The 18,375-nt window shown below is 38.0% G+C and overlaps 1 protein-coding gene across 1 annotated transcript in view; it reads right to left on the bottom strand.

The window, feature by feature from the left end:
* The window catches only part of LOC127623405 (spondin-1-like), a 254,471-nt gene extending 237,634 nt beyond the window's left edge, over positions 1-16,837 (bottom strand). Inside the window, exons 1-2 of the mRNA XM_052097865.1 lie at positions 16,437-16,837; positions 13,501-13,607 (exon numbers count right to left, since the gene is read on the bottom strand). Of these exons, the coding sequence (XP_051953825.1) occupies positions 13,501-13,607; positions 16,437-16,674 (345 nt within the window). The 5' untranslated portion in view covers positions 16,675-16,837. The remainder of the gene's footprint in view (positions 1-13,500; positions 13,608-16,436) is intronic.
* Positions 16,838-18,375: the final 1,538 nt, after the last annotated feature.

Raw genomic sequence — 18,375 nt, 5'->3', positions numbered from 1 at the left:
TAAGATTAATAAAAAGAAACATTGACATTATGCATGGATTATTTAGCATTTGCTTCAAAAGTGTTGAATATGGCTCTTGAATAGAAACCATTTAAACCATAATTGACCAAATGTGACATCATTATTACACACCCTTAGAACAAGCTCCGGAATGTGCACAACACTGGAGTGTTGTTTAAAGAATATGATGTTATCAGTCAAAAGGAAAGAAGTCAGTCAGTCAGTGCTAGCTCACCTCCCAGGAGAAGCCAAGAGAAAGTGCAGTCTTAAAACATGGCTGAGATGGTGAATGCTCGCCGATTTTAAATAAGTCATACTTCAAATAACCCTAGTTGCAAAAGTGTTCTGTTGAGGCATATGAAAAACACAACAAAAAAGCCAGGCATTATGGGGCCATATCAATCTTGAAGGCTGAGGAGAGGGAGAGAGAGAGAAAGCTGCTCTAAGTGACTGTCACTCCCGGCATTGAATGTGAGCCAGGCAGCTGGTCCAGAGAGGCAATTCCTGAGGTGGCTGCTTTGATTCAGCTGCCTCTCCTGCCAGCTACCTGCCGAAACAGGTCTGAGTCCCTCGGGTGAGCTGTCTTCACCTTCATCAATAGCCCAAAAGAAAACAGCAACAACAACAACAATAAAAACACATATATACTGTATATATAAAGAAAATAGAAAGGGATAAAGTGATGAATACAATAAAAAGTTCCTTGGTTTCTGGTGTTAGCTAACTAAAGCCAACATCAATTACAAGATCATTCTCCTCAGAAACTCTGTTCTCATACAAAACTGAAGCACACAGGAACACAAGAGTTGATCATTACAACACATCAACAAGCAACATGGAGAAAGGCTTATCTGTTGTTCTCTTACGAGAGGTTCTCTCGTATTGCGTAAGCTAGCTTACGCTATGGGAAAGATTCATCTTTTCTGAGATATTGAAGCCAAAAAAATTATCCTTAATTTTGTATCATTTGTCAACGCAGTGCAGCAACTGCAGACCTTGAGCGGGCTAGCTAGCGAGCTCATTGGTTGCTCTGCGGCAACTGCTGCAGCCTATAGATCGAACTTAGGCTGAACTCGCGTCCAATGAGAGGTGTCCGCGCGCTTACTGCATCAAAGCCCGCCAAAATGGGCGTGGCTAGAGTGCATATAAGCGTAGTTCGTGAGGCTGGAACCCTGGTTTTCATTGAATGAAGCGAAAGTACGCTCGTTGCGCGAGACACGGCCGGCTACGCAATACTCGTTCCCTCATCTAGAGAGAACCGAGGTTACGTTAGGTAACCGATTCGTTCTCTTACGAGAGGTTCTCTCGTATTACGTAAGCTAGCTTACGCTCACGGGAACCCATTGTCAACACCGTGCGCGCCAAGCATCCACTGCATGAGCCCCGGGGTGGGGGACCCGGGGAGCCCTTGTGAGTGGGGAAATAATATTTGGCCGGCAAGAGTGCGGGCCAGTGTGTGTGTAATACACAAGCACATAGTGGGAAGGAACGACAAAGCGGCGGTGCTGGTCTGTGTGGAATGAGTCCCATCAGTGCAGCTCACCAGGGGAGCTGTAGCGTATTAAACCGCTTAGTAGTTTTGCCTGCAGGGCGGGCACTTCCAGATTGTAAAATCTGACAAAGGTGGAGGGGGAAGTCCATCCCGCTGCCACACATATGTCGTGAATGGAAATCCCGCTGGACCATGCCCACGATGAGGCCATGCCTCTAGTGGAGTGAGCCCTAATGCCCAACGGGCATGGCAGGTCTTTTGATGCGTATGCGGCGGCAATAGCGTCCACTATCCATCTAGACAGTGTCTGTTTCGAGGCGGTGAGACCTTTGATGCGCCCTCCGAACGAAACGAAAAGCTGCTCAGAGCGTCTGAAAGAGGCGGAGCGCGCAGTATACAATCTCAGTGCTCTGACTGGGCAAAGGAGATTGGCGTCGCGTTCGCTATCGGATGCTGGCAGCGCCGATAGGGAAATGACCTGTGCTCTGAAAGGAGTACTGATCACCTTGGGAACATAGCCGTGTCTAGGCTTTAAAATGACCTTGGAGTCACTTGGTCCAAACTCAAGACACGCAGCGCTGACAGACAGCGCGTGAAGGTCTCCCACACGTTTGACTGATGACAGGGCAGTCAGAAAAACGGTTTTGAGTGAAAGGTATTTCAAATCCACGGATTGAAGCAGTTCGAAAGGGGGGGCTTTCATAGTTTCGAGAACTATAGAAAGATCCCAGATAGGAACCGATGGGGGGCGCGGGGGGTTCATCCTTCTAGCTCCCTTGAGGAAGCGGATGACCAGCTCGTTTTCGTTTCCTGTTTGGCCGATTTGTTTCTTGAGGTCACTGCTTGAATGTGAAGTGACAGACATGTAAACGACCAGTCACGATTCATTTTTTTGTTACGTGCCATCGTCATACTACAATAATAGACCGGTGTGCAACACAGTCTCATTTAAATGGTCCGCATATCAGAGTTACGGCAGACGTGTTTGAGCTCATAATGCTAAAATACTTCCAGAACCAAGACGGCTGAAGAAGTGGATGGATACTATTGCACTCTTTTGCTCTCTTGCAATTTCATTAGCTCTCTGCTGCTGTCACTCGACAGAACAGGGTGCACAACTGAAGACTGGTCGGACAGATTTAAAAACAACTTACAATTTTTAATAGTGTCTGCAACTTTTTTCAAAAGCATGCATGCGAGAACAGTATCGGTGATGAATAAGGGAAGGCGATATACCGGTAGACATGTTAAACCAGTAGAATTGTGGCAACCGGTATACATTTTGGATTATCGTCAGTATCACGGCAACACAAAATCGTCACCACGTTAAAGAAATATTCAATCTATTCACGTAACATGTATGTGGTACACATTCTGTCGGAGAAATGGAGGAGGAAGTTGGTGCGGCTTTATGTGAGACTGAGAAAATTGAAGAAACAGGGTTTTTCAGGTACTGACCATTTTTTGGCGGTCGGCCAAGTGAAATTTATTGACATTCATCTCGTGTTCTGAATATGCTTCTCATCAGACACATTCACGTGTGTTTCACGTGATTTTCACGTGCCATTTCTGAAGCATGAAAGTGCAGGCTTCCAGATTGGGCTCCACAGAAACTTACGCTCAGGGTTGGGAGGGTTACTTTTGAAATGTATTCCGCTACAGATTACAGAATACATGTTGTAAAATGTCATTTGTAATGCATTCTGTTAGATTACTCAATGTCAGTAACGTATTCTAAACGTTAGGATGTTTTGATATTTTCAGAGGAAAACAATACAAAAATTATTATCAGGAATATGATTTTTGCCCTAATATCAAACGTCTTACTAGAAAAAAGAAATTATGATCCAACTTGAATTTACTTGGCTAGAAATAGCATTTTCGAGTACGGCCGCTCCATATATGCATATAACCCAGTCTGCATAGGGCACCAACTCCTTAGGGGGGCACCATCTTACACTAGGAGGGCACCAGAAAGTCAACTGGCTGCCCTTAGTCGCACATTATACGTTATTCAAGGACCCGAAAGCAGCAGCGGAACACAGACGATTGCTTAACGCTCATCTCACATTTAAACCATTAAGAGCCTTATGGAGTGTTTTATATAAATACTAAACAACATCAGATTGAAATGTGAAATTTAGCATTGTGGTAATGTTGTTTACCACTTTTTGATTTCCACCAATGTCTTATTTTTTTCTGTTATGTTTGTCAAGTTCAAAATAAAGAGAACATTTCACAAGAGGAAGTCGTTTTCATTTAGAAAGTATTTAATTCAATGACTGGAGTTTTTAAAAAGAGGCATAACAATATTGTTATTTTATATAAACCCATTTTTATTTTATTTTTACTATATCATGATATATATATCACAATATTATTGTGATATAAAATTAGTGATATCGTGATATAAGATTTCGGTCATATCGCCCACCCCTACTGCTGAACATGCACTGTGAGTGGACTATGACATGTGGCTTTTTTCTTTTCACAATTTAGTCCCAAACTTAAAACATGAAAGGGAGATGATATTCAGTCTTGTAGTGTGCACTTAGCTTAACAGATCTAAAAAGAGTCAAACCCCTGTGCACAAATATGCCTACTTCCCTACAATATAGTATGCCAAAAGTAGTATGTAAAATGGATAGGCACGAAATACCCGGATGACCTAGTACATCCAGCGAGATTCTGAAGTGCACATCCACTAGACACTATACTGTATAATCCAAAAACTAGAAGTCATTTTCAGAATGCTGAACTGAAAAAAGAAAAAAAGTCACAGAACCATGTTGTTACTACATCATATATTTGGGTTGCACAAAAACGCCCACGTTCCTGTCTGGAATCTATTCATACTACTCATCTGCATACATAAAGAGTGTACTTTATTAATTGCCGAGAAGTACATTCTTCATCAAATGCAATACTCTGATGCAGCTAAAAAGGAAAGAATTAGGGAGGAAGTCAGGCTCACGTTTCAAATCAATGCTTCGGAGTGTATGTTTTAAACAAGCCAACTCACATGATTTCAGCAAATTAGGCTTTTTCCATCATACAGATTTAAAGCTTTGAAAACATTTAAAATTGTTTTTGTTTGACGCTAAGAGGGTTGATGCCCAGAATCAGAGTCAAATGAGTAGCTGATGTCTAGTCAATTTTATATTCACTGATTTAAACAAGTTTGGGCTGATTGGCAGTCACCCAAAGAGTCTGAACAAAGCATACACCCAGCGAAAAAGGCTAAATGAAACCCATGCTGCTGGTGTGAAGGTTGTTCCAAAAGAAAGGCAGCATGATTATGATGTTTTCAAAAGAACCTTTTTTTTTTTGCCTTTTTTTTTTTGGCCAAATTCTAATGCAGCATCACATGTCTATTTATTGGTAAAGGCAATCTCAAAATATATTGCAATGAGCTTTGTAAAGAGCTCAAGTCAAGATGGCGGACAAAATAAGAACAGTTTTGATAAAAAATATACTTATTTTTATACACCTCAAAATTTAAAGGTATTGATAAAAATAGTTTAAACAAATATAGACCATTTTACCAAATATTTGTGTACAATGTGTTTTTATACCAATTAAAGAATCACAACATTAGCTTAGCAACTTGCTAATGCCAAACTATATGGAGCGCAACAGTGCCTGCCCACTTTTGCCATCCATCTTGGATGGGGGCATGAACTAAACTTCCATGTAGCATTGCAAATGATGACGCCAATAGAATAATTTATGGGGTTTTTACTTTTGGAGCCCGACTGTTGCATTCTATTGGAATCGATCATGTGTCGAGTCTCCTGTGTGATCTTTATATGAGGCACAGAGTAGCTGCCTATGGAGGCTGTTCGAAATCAGCCATCCATAAACACTTTTCCACCATCAGTACTAAAATGGCTGTTTTTGTTTAACCTCTTAACCAGCACCCCTATTTTTGAGAATTTTCTGAAAATGACATACCCAAATACAAATGTCTGTAGCTCCTAAACCATATGGTCCACATTCATAACTCTGATATTTTTTTAAACTAGACACTTGAAACTTTGTTACCCAAGAGTCATATTAATTCAAAAGTATCATAGGAACAGAGTAAAACAAGGTCAAATTTACATGAAAGTGACTCACAATTTCTATGAATGAACTTCATTTAGGGAAAAATGTATCAGATATTATGTTAAAGGCCTGAAAACACCATCTTTCTGCTGTTCTTCGTCGCTACTCCTCATTACCTCCTCCAAAACACTCTCAACACCACAAAAACTCCTCTTCAGTCGACGATCCATGATGTAGATTGTTAGATATAATGTTAGAATAAATCCGCGTGTTGAAACGAGCTCCGTGTAGCAAAACAATGGTAAAAACTGTGCGCGCTGTGCGTAAAATGACGAAGAGCGCACATGGACGCACTTGTATTAGACCTATGTATTAGATAGATCTTCTGAGGTAAACTAAGCAAACTGTCAATCACTGCAATCGTGTTTTAGTTGGTTAATACTCCCATCCATCAAAATTTTGCTGACCAGACATTGGGTGGCTTTTATCCAATCAAAAACCGAGGTGCGAGAGTGACAGGTCCCGCAGCCTGTTGTTGCACTCCCTTCATATTTTGGTCATTACAGAGCCTGTGATTGAAGGAGAGAAACAGGGAATGGCTCATTTTCTGCTCAAGTTCAGAACATGATTTTTGAGTGTTTTAGCTATCAAATGATGCATAGTTTATGATAGTTGATTGAATATTTGTTATAAAACAAAGGTAATAAAATTATAAACACGCCCCCACGGCCCGCCCACGCCCCCCTGCGGGTATAAGGCGTTAAAAGCCCCATTTTCAGTTTACTAATGTCATAATTTCCAAAATATGTGGTAATGGTAAGCATTTTCACATTTAGGAAACACCATTCTAGTGAGGATAAGAGGTGCAAATGTACATGTTTTCAAGCAAATACTTATAATTGTGGATGTGTTCTAAAGGTATTCCACCAGGACATTTCTCTGTACTAGTAAGGTTAGCTTACCATGCTCAGAAGTCCGGGCCAGGAACTGTTTGTAATCATACCATGCTGAACCGAGTTCAATTAGAAATGCAACTGCAACCATTGTTCACCATGCTTACAACCGTTCTGCCCAACGGTGGGAAAGAACTTCATGATGTTCCATTTCAGTCAAAACACTGCATTAGAAGCCAATGTAGGCAGTATCCAGAAAGTCAACACACTAGCTTTTGGAACTGAGCCATTAAGTTTGTTTCCATTCAAACACTCCAAATTTTGGAGCGGCCTCCAATGTACCACATACAAAGAATATTCTGCAAAGCAATTACTTTCCCTAACTTTTTCAATGAGACTGTGATGCAGACATTTGGGGAATTCAGGTATATCTGTTCAACACGCCTTCATCATTTTTGGATGTGAATACGATCAGGAAGCGTATCACAGACTCGCAGACTCTAACTGAATGGTTCCTCTGTTCCCTCGACAGTCTCTCATCACACAGACACACAGCACATCATCCGTTCAAAGAAAACCAGTGCTGACACTAATTAACAATGGCCCAAAATCAATTTCAAGAGCAAATAAAAGGACAAAAAGAGAGAGGGTGTCTGGCAGCTCTTGGGAATAATAAGAAATGCAATAAGAAACACGACTGGGTTGGTTCTGGAGGTTAACGAGGAGGTCAGAACTTGTGGTCATGAATTACCAGGCTCTGGAAAGGAACATTCTTCTGTAAGCTCTTACAAAACATTTATTTTAAATAAAACGGTGGCCATTCCATGGTGATGTCAGATGGTAATTTGATGGTACATTGATACCATAGTACAGATTGATAACCATGGAATGATTTACAGTACATGGCACTACTTTATCGAAAACCATGTTATTACCATGGTACATGTCCACAAACCATGCTGTTACCATTGTACAATTTTATTAGTGTAGATGAAGTGGAAGCTACTTTGAAAGTCTAGCTTCCCAAACTACAAGCTACTCATAACTTAAAGTTAACCATAGTTTGACCATGGTATTTGCAGTTAAACCACATAATGAAATATGGTTACTAAAGTCATGTTAACTACAATGTTACTATAGTAAAACCAAGGTTAATTTCCATAAGGGTTAAACAAATAGGGTGAGATTATTAAATGTAACATACTTAAGTACTGAACTTAATATAATAGAACTAGAAAACACCCTATTTTATACAACTGATTTGAAATATTGTGATTAATATATTTTTTATATTGTGATTTATACATATATTATATATTTGTGATATAAATATTTGACTTAAAAAAGAAGGCAAATACATTTTTAGGATTTAGTGCGTTCACACTAGCACTTTTGGTACGCACCTGGGTTCGGATGATTTTTCGAAAGTTTGGTTCGTCGGATGATGTGAACGCTGCATTCCATACTCGGGTGTGCACCTGCAAACTGCACCAAGTCTGCTTGAAAAGGTTGTCTGAGGGTTCATGTAAATGGTTCGCTACTGATACAGTATGAACACAATTGCTGTGCCACTGTGTGTGTGTGTGTGTGCGTCTATGTGTTTTATGTTGTTTTAAGTTCATTTCTGCCATTAAAGTTTATGTTGACTGTTATGCCAGTCCCCACCTCCTCCTTGCCCATCATTTACCCATACCATTGGTGCCGAAACACGGGAAGGAGGGGGGATGCGCTGTCTTCGCCGCTGCCATCGTCCAGGCGAGGAGCCGCGGCTGTATGCTGGGGGACAGAGGAGTCGCTGCTGGCCGCCGGGAGTCAGAAAAACCGCTACCTTCTGCCAGGAAGAGGAGGAGCCATTCCATCCGCCAGGGGTCAGAGGACTTGCTGCCATCTGCCTGGGGAGGAGCGGCTGTCATCCACCAGAGGAAGGAGGACTGGCTGAGGACCAAGTGACGGCATGTCTGGGGACAGGCGAGCAAATTTTTCTCTCTCATTCTTCTCTCTCATTCTTCTCTCTCTCTGTGTCTCTCCCGCTCACCCTTTCCCTCCCCCCTTGTCTCTCCCCAGGTTCCCAAGAGGCGGGGTGGACCATCGGCTGGCGGAACAGCCAGAAGGGTAGATCAAGTGTGTAAGAACCCTAAGACTGTGAGGGGTACAAGTGAATCAGTGAATCATTTATGTGAGTTAGTTCTTTTACATGAACTGTCCAAAAGAACTGACATACAGATTTCCCAACGTTTATATAAGGGAATCATTTATTTTAACAGGTTCCTTTACATGATATGCCGAGAAGAAGTGATCCACTTAAATGATTTGGTTTACCCAGTGCTACATGAGTGAGAGGACGGTTCTGGTCAGTGAATTCAGCAGTAACATGTCAGAGAGGTTAACACAGTATGGTACAGAAACAAGAAGATTAGAAATTTCAGAAGCTAAAGCCTGTGAAAAAAAATAACCCTCTGGTCTTAAAACAAATCCCACCTCATGAAACTTGGTCTTGACAAAGTCAAACTGCAGTGCCATGGCACTTAAGACCCAAGTGTTAACAGCAATCTCCACAGCTACAGGGAAGAGATGAAAGGTGAATCTCTGCGTGAGTTAGTGTGGCAATGTTTGCTGTCGTTAACGACAGACACACAGGTGAGTTCTCGGGGGAGAATGGCGATAAGAAACGACATGAGCAAGAAGAAATGAGCAGTGCCGTAGGCGCCACAAGACACTTGAGCTTTTCTTCAGGCCTCCGCTGCTCACATCACTTATGAAGGGCTGTCGACACGGGCATGCTGTTAGCCAAAGTAATTACACCAATAGCCGTAATTGCTGACAGTGTTGCAGCAAATTACATGGAAGATTCTTGCAAATTCTATTTATGACTGCGGAACAGTTAAGCCATCTAATAATGGTTCTTATTCACTTACAAAAGTGCACAAGTCATGAAAATTATGTATGCACATAAAATTATTCCTACCCTTATTTAAATGTAAAAAAATACGAGTTATTCTAAAGGGGGGGCACGAACAGCAAGATCTTCGAGCAAAGCCAAGTGTGCTTTTCTTGAGACCAGTTGCAACATCTTTACTCCTAGACTACATACAATTGGCTGCATTTTAAGGCAGAAACTATCCCAGATTGTGTAATACCACAAATATGATTTTTGTTTTCATCCTACAGTACATTTAGAATACATTTAGATCCAGACTTATTGATTCAACATGATTTCTATTTTTGAAGCAATATCAAAATTACTTTATCTTTACGTAGTGGACAATAATACAAGTGAACAATCCCTTAGACTTACATTGATGGAGTGTCCTGACTCGAGAACTATCTAGAGTAGTGATCGACCGATATTAGTTTTTTAATGGTTGATGCTGATATCTAGTGAACAGACTGGTTGGTAAGCCAATATGATGCTGCTATACTGTATATGATATCACACAGTTCAATAGTATAGTAAAGTAGTTGTACATAAAATTGCTAAAAACTGTATACACAATAATCTCTTAGGTTATCAATAATATAATTATACATATATATATATATATATATAAATTTTGCTGGCTGAATTTCCCAAAGTGACTGTGTCTGCGCCCTTATATTATGTCATACTTCAAGGATTTTGTCAGATTTTTTAACAAACAGGACAAGCAGAAAACAAAGACTGTTCTACCAAAATTCCATTTAGTTTTTTTGGGCTCCTTATGTAATCTTCCATTATAACACATTACCAGAAACCCAAGTCTTTTACATCTGAATTTCTTTCCTCTTCTAAATTCAAATATCCTTCCCCTACTGAACACTTTCTCTCATGCTGGTTTAAAGTGACAGCTAAATGCTACAAATTGGGCGTGTGGCCCTTAGCGAGTTTAGTATTTCCTCACTAACAGACTGAACAGCATAGAACTATGAAGGTTTGATAACTGGGTGTATCTTTAATATTGGGCACTTTAATGTCCATGGAGATATTCTTATTAAATCAAACAGATTTCAACTTAAAAGAAAAGTTTACTGAAAAATGCAAATTCTCTTTCTTTGGCAGAACACAAATGAATATTTTTAGAAGAATATCTCAGCTCTGTAGGTTCACACAATGCAAGTGAATTGTGACCAAAACTTTGAAGCTCCAAAAAGCAAATAAAGGCAGCATAAAGTAATCCATAGATGAGTTTGGGTTAGAACAGACCAAAATATAACTCTTCTTGGCGATCATGATTTCAAGCTCTATTACACTTTTTGCACTCTGAACATGCATCAAGCTCTAGGAAGCGTAATAGAGCTTCAAATCATGATTGTGCCTAGAGACTGCAATGGCAAGATGAACAGTAAAAAAATAGTTACATTTAGATCTGTTCTCCCCCAAAACTGACTGGAACCGACTTAAGAAGATATGGATAAAACATCTGGAGTCATCTGGTTGCCTTAATGTGCTTTTTCCAGCTTAAAAGTTCTGGTCACCATTCACTTGCATTGTATGGATCTGCAGAGCTGAGATATTCTTCTAAATATCTTCAATACAGACAAACAAATATGAAATATGATGAAATATTTATTTCTTTGCAAGCAACATATAAACTACAAATTACTAATTACTTTTCTAAAAATGTAATCAGAATACTAACAACTTTCTAATTTACTTTTTAATTCACATTACTAATGACTTTACTTTTAAGCTTCTTTCTAAAACACCTTTCTGCTCTACACATTTTAAATAATGTCTATTTTTGCTGTTTTTCTTTGTTGCGCACAAGTCACACTCACCAGCAAACGATTTACCTTACAATGACTCATTAGTGACTCTTCAGGTGTCACAGAAATGGAAAGGGATGTACATATGAACATAATTGTTTTAAATGTATTCTACATAAATACAATTATTTTAGATATATGTATAACCCTAATAATCTACTTAAAGTTAATTCAACTACTTGAAAGTCAGTCACTGTAATCTGATAACAAGAATTTAAAATGCAATGTGTTAAACTACATTTTGACTAAAAAGTCATTTAATTACAGTAACTAATTACTTTGCAATCCATTTACACCCAACACTGATTATACAGTAGTAGATGCACCAAACCATGAAGTAAAACTTCACAAGGTATTAGAAATCTCACCCAGACTACACTAAATATGGGTTTAGTTGAAAAGAGGATAAAAATGGTTTGCATTGACCACAATGTGTTTTTGTATTCAATTATTTGCATTCTAATAATTGAAAATAAGTACGTTTGTGTTTCCTGTTGTATAATAAATAATTCTGGTACCGTGTAGGGTTGCCACTCGATGTTCACGGTAAATTCTGGGGCTTGAGACAAAACCAGTTGACAAACACTGATCTACAATCCACTTAAGAGACAAGAAAACCCTTCTAAACAACAGAAGGGTTTGAGGCATGCGACTCTGCGGGGAGCTGCGATTTATGGTTTATGTGACATTTAATGGAGCTTTTTCTTTCCATTTCCACTCTCTGGCGTAGCACGAGAGCTCTTGCGGAGAGGAAGCATATGGTGTTGATGTAAGAGCTTTGCCAGGTGTGGCTGAATGTGAGCTTGGCTCCGGCATACAAAGACATTGCAGTAGATCACACAGCTGGGCTATCAGTTCACTACAGGCTAAAGCTAGAAAAACACAGGAAGAGTTTGGCCACAGTTTTGCCATTTGAGACAGCAAAGTTCTTTCGTTGTAACGCAGAATCGTTAGTCGGATCGCTTAGTGTGACATGTTCACCATTGACGAATTAATTGCATTTGTGATTTATCTTTGCTTCAAACGTTGTTCTAAATGTGTAAGATTGTCGCGGTCCTGCAGTATGGTAGCTCTAATGAAGAACCAGTCTGACCTACAAAGCCAAAACCCAGTAACTACACCAAGAGTCAAAGTTCTGATTTTCCAGACAAATGTAGATATTAAAATCACTCATTTTTTTCTGAATCTGAGATAGATTTTTCAGCCAAACCTATCTGTCGCAGGACAGATGATAGTCGAGACCCAATTTCGATTAGAACTCAATTTTGACAAAATGTGTTCACGTTATTTGACTCTGGAAAATGAAATTCCAAGTCACAAATTCCCATTTCACCCAGCCACAACTGAATCAAGACATATTACTTATTTTTTCTTTTACTTTTCCATGCAAAACACAGGCAATATTAGCACACGGGTTTGCACTTGGGTTTCAACTTTTGCCCTGACTTATGATTTACAATGGCCAGTCAAATGCTCTCAATCATGACCAAAGTCTGAGCTAAATTACAGTCTGACATAAAAGACCACTGATCACGCACAGTTAGCTGTGAGCTTTTACCCAAGATCGCACAGAAATGTTATCATATGATCTGACAAACAACAATCGTATAACACAGAAAAACAAAACAAAATCTCAAGTTAAGCTCAATCAACAGGATGTTTGGCATAATATTGATTAACACTGAAATTAATAAAGATTTATATAATTTTGAATACAAATTTTACATAAAAATATTGACTTACGTAATCGAGCCTGTCTTCCTAAACTTTCATTCAACTTAAACATTTCAATATATATGAATATTTTGCAATACAATTAACATAAATTTAATTTGTACTTATAATCAATGAATATACACCGATCAGCCACATCCAGATGGGGGTTGGCGCTGTTTTGGCAGCACGAGGGGGACCTACACAATATTAGGCAGGTGGTTTTAATGATGTGGCTGATCGGTGTATATTCATTGATTATAAGTACAAATTAAATCTATGTTAATTGTATTGCAAAATATTCATATATATTGAAATGTTTAAGTTGAATGAAAGTTTAGGAAGACAGGCTCGATTACATCATTTGCATTGAATTTCCTGATTGGTGGAATGTTCTCCAGGATTGTGGGTAGTGTAGCCCTTCATCGAAATGTTGGCAATTACACACTTTTTTGTACTCACACTGACATGTCATTTCTACAGAAGCAGATATCATGACCTTAGCTCTCGGTAAGTCAGTCACTAAAAATCAAATTCTCTATGGAGAAAATACATTTTATGTAACCTTTATTGTTGTCCACTATTGAACATGATATTAGTTTAAACACTTACCTGGAAATTTCCAGCATAATCCTCCTCATGGTCACCATTGTGTCCTTCTTTGAGCACAATAAGAGTAAATCCTCTGAAGTACGCAGGGTTGGTCGCATACAGGGTTACTGGAAATAATAACAATAATAATACACAATATGTCACATGACCTGTATGATTGCATTCACAAGTGCACAAACTCAAAGTTTCACATAAAATAATATCAGGTATCTTACTCACCGAAGCCTATATTTCTAACCATTCATAGTCTTTAAAATGTCTATGAGTAGTTGAGAAAGTGCATGATAATATTAACTTCTAGGGTAGTCTATTCATGAAAACTGTGTATGATTATTGTTTACTCAGTGTTTTGGTAACACTCTGCAATAAGGTTAAGTATACTGTACATTAACGCCACACAATATTTAGCATGAACTAAGAATGAACAATACATTTTTGCAGCATTTCTAAATCTTGGCTTATTTAAATTACTACAAGTAATCCTACATTTTTTAATAGTATAATTAAGTGATATAACATCAGAACTAACATGAGCTAACAATGAACAAAATTATATTTATAAATGAACATTAACCAAACTGATACCTAATTAAGAATATGTTCCATATCCACTCCCACATCCCCCCGATGGCCACTGAGTAATTCACACCATGGATAACACTTCATAATAACATTCATTATCTGACACTGTCACAAATATAATGATATAAACACATAATTATGTTTTCTCAGTCACATTTATATTTGAACGTACAGATGCTACTTATTTTTACTTATCAAAGCTTTTCATACTATTTGTAAATGACTTGTTTTTTTTATATAGGCTACTAGCCATCAAAACATAACAATCCACTGGCATGACTATCCTGATTCAATTTCTCATAGTGTCCCTGAAACCCTAGAGTTTGTGTTTAGAATAATCTTTGAGCAGTGTCTCAAAACCAAGTGAGCTGTTAACTGAGCCTTATTGGGCACCAGAGGTGTGTGCAACAATAGGTAGAATCAAAAGGGACACCGTAGCTAGTCACACTTCAACTATGAATATTTCTCAGGGTGGGTTTATCTTTGAAAGTCAGTTTCTGTTAAAACAGATACTTTGATGTGTTGACTACATAAGCATCTTTGAACATACCATTCAAAAACAAAGTCAACTGGGAAAGTTTTCACAAAGGGAGTCTTCTGTTATGTCCACAATAATTTGAGGAAAAGTACCTTGTTTTGAAATATGAAATACTAAAGTAAAAACACATCTTTTGCAACATATATTTAAAATGTATATTTAGAGGCTCTTTGGGAACACTTACATGAATGTGCCCTTACATTTTTTATAAAAAAAAATGTTCTCCCCTTTTCTCCCCAATTTGGCATAACCAATTCCTAATGCGCTCTAAGTCCTCGCGGTGGCGTAGTGACTCACCTCAATCCGGGTGGCGGAGGATGAATCTCAGTTGCCTCCGCGTCTGAGACCGTCAATCTGCGCATCTTATCATGTGGCTTGTTGAGCACGTTACCAAGGAGATATAGCGTGTGTGGAGGCTTCACGCTATTCTCCTCGGCATCCACACACAACTCATCACACGCCCACCAAGAGCAAACCAAATTATAGTGACCACGAGGAGGTTAGCCCATGTGACTCTACCCTCCCTAGCAACCGGGCCAATTTGGTTGCTTAGGAGACCTGGCTGGAGTCATCTCAGCACATCCTGGATTCGAACTCAAGACTTCAAGGGTGGTAGTCAGCGTCAATACTCGCTGAGATACCCAGGCCCACTTGAATGTGCCATTAATTAAGGGTTTATAAAGAGGTTATTAATGACTACTTAGTCATTTACAAATGCAGTATAAATCATTGATGTGCAGTTATACACACTTTATAGTAAGGTTATATATGTTAACATTAGTTAACAACATTAGTTAACAAAAACTAGCAATGAAAAATACTTAATAAGCATCTATTAATCTTAGTTACTCTTAATTAAAAGATATATTAATACATTTTTAAAACCAAAAGTTGTATTTGTTAACATTAGCTATGAACTAACATGAACTAACAATGTGCAATTGCAGTTGTATTAACTAACATTAACAAAGATTAGCAAATGCTGTCAAAATACATATTATGAATTGTTTGTTTATGATAACTATTGCATTAACTAATGTTAACGAATGGAACTTCGTTGTAAAGTGTTACCAGCCTTTTAACGTACATGTTATAAATGCTTTATACATAAATATATATTAATGAAAGGCATACAATAAACTTTTTCATGTTTTATGTCACAATGCAGGGAAAAAATTTATATTGTAGTCTTTCATATAATAAAACCTGATGGCCATTTGACCATACTTAAGATTTCTAATCTTGTTGGCTTCATCTTATTAAATGCTTGTAGTTAATGCTGGATAAGTGTTATTAAGCCTTTATAACACGTGAGGTAAAATGGCTCACTATTTGTCAGGTATGAAAGTAAGCCTTTTTTGCATGATGTAATAACACATATAATTTACTTATAATGCATTTATAAATTAATTATTAGCTATTTATTATCTCTTTTATAAACCGTTAACAAAGAGACTGCCAATGTAAAGTTTTTAACTTATTTTCTCCTTCATTTAAACAGTTTTTATAAAAAAACAAAACAATTATATTTATAAAACAATTTCTTTACGTAGCAGCTAACAAAATATGACATTTCAATTTTAGTTCGGAGAAAATAATAACAAGTTAAGACAGTTTTGAATTAACTGTGCAAAGCCAACACAGATAGATAAAACGACTTTCAAAACAATAAAGTTACTCTTATTTGGCTATTGTGATGCCCAAAACTGCTGTGATACCAAATCATGCTTTTTATATATAGGCAGGGCTGCTGGTTTTGAGGCACTCTGTGAACGGTCTCTGTAACGGGCTTAGCAGCCTAAACAGTGACAAGTACCTCGGTAAGTGCTGGCGGGCTGATAGTGCTCCGGGTCTCCTTCCACTCGAAGTCTGAACTCGCTGTAGCTCTCTATCCTGCCCGCAGCTGCGTGCGGCTGAGCCCGCGTTATCCAGCTGCAGTAGCCGTCAGACGGATCCGCTCTGTCCGCCGGTTCCTCCGGCACCCTCACGCAAACGCACGCAGTGAACAGCACCAGGACACCAGCGCTCCACATCTCCGATCGCTTCACATTCATTATGGCTGTCTAGAGTGTTGAAACTCTATTGGAAACTAAACTTGGATGTAATAACAGACTCATATACGCAGCTGCTAATATCTCCGCCTTGTGTTATATTGCCATCCTGAAGAGAAGAGACCTCGGGAATCGACGGCTCAGCGGATCGCCTGTCGGAGGCGCATTGAGAGCGGACTGACTGTAGCGCTGCTGTTTCAAACTGACAGCTCAATGGATTCAGCTACACACACTTCAAACAAAGACCACATGCTCGGAGCGGAGAGAGCGCCAGTGTTCAGATATGATGTACTTGGTGAGAATAGTTCACACAAAATGAAAATCATATCATTATTAAAGTAATGTTCCGGCTTCAGTACAAGCTAAGCTCAACCGACAGCATTTGTTGCATAGTGTTGATTAACACAAAAATTCATTTAAATGTGTTAGTCATTTTCTTAAAAAAAAAAAGCTAAAATGGAGGTTACAGTGAAACACTTACAATGGAAGTGAATGGGGACCATTTTTAAAGCGTTTAAAGGCACAAATGAGAAGCTTATAATTTTATAAAAGCACTTACATGAATTCTTCTGTTAAAACGCATGTATTATTTAAGCTGTAAAGTTCTTTAAAAAGTCATTTTTTAAAGTCGTTGTAGTGTTTTAGGGTTTGTTGGCATTATATTGTCATGGCAATGAAGTTGTAAAATTGCTATAACTTTACGAAAGTTAGTTAGTGATTTTATCACATTAAAATCATGTTTACAAGCATATCCTTTATGTCTTGTGGCTATCCTTTTGAAAAAAGTATTTTAATGTTATAAACTTTTAAGTGTTTCATTGTAACCTCGATCTTTGCTTTTTTTAAGAAACGGAGGGACGAGTCGAAATACATTTTTGTAGTAATTAATATTATGCCATATATATATATATATATATATATATATATATATATATATATATATATATATATATATATATATATATATATATATACTGGATATAATTAAGAGTTTAATAGTTTTTTAATAGTTTTTTAAACATCTATTAATCTAATTTGACGTAAAAATATTTTAAATTTTCTAACATTTTGCCCAACCGCCATGCTGTGCTATAGACCCCCTACCTACTCCACTGTTCTGCATCTTTCCCACAAACTGCATACTGTCCTCTCAAATGGTGTTTGTGCACACATGCACATGTTCACACCCCCAAGCACACACACACATTTTAAATTTTTTTTTAAACAGGTAATGTGTTATAAATATGTTTACTTACATGATTTTTTAATATAGGGCACAATGGGGCTAAAGGCCCACCGATGGTAAAAGGTTTCTCCAGAAACATTAGATGGCTGAAAAATCTATTACGGCATCTTCCTAATCCCCTGTAACGCTGCAACAAATAGTTTGACATTAGTGCACAGGAATGGATTTGTTGGATTCTGCTGGAAAATGCAATAGAGATTCATTTCTGATAAATTCTACACTGACATTTGTACTCTAAAATTCACTCTGCTGATTTTCTACAGGCAGACTAAATAAAAACATGTTGTAATATATTAAAAATATTATAAAATGCCAAAAGTCATAGAAATTATGTAAACTGACACATCCTTGGTCAATGTTTTAAACTCTTTTTAATAATAATAATAATAATAATAAAAATCTTAAAAAATGTATGTTACTCCATTAATATTCAGAATATAGCATTTATAATTTTTCCT

The sequence above is a fragment of the Xyrauchen texanus genome, chromosome 29, assembly GCF_025860055.1.
Source record: "Xyrauchen texanus isolate HMW12.3.18 chromosome 29, RBS_HiC_50CHRs, whole genome shotgun sequence".
In the NCBI taxonomy this organism is placed as follows: domain Eukaryota; kingdom Metazoa; phylum Chordata; class Actinopteri; order Cypriniformes; family Catostomidae; genus Xyrauchen; species Xyrauchen texanus.
The sequence above is the reverse complement of the archived record's forward strand: the minus strand, read 5'-3'. Positions and strand labels throughout refer to the sequence as shown.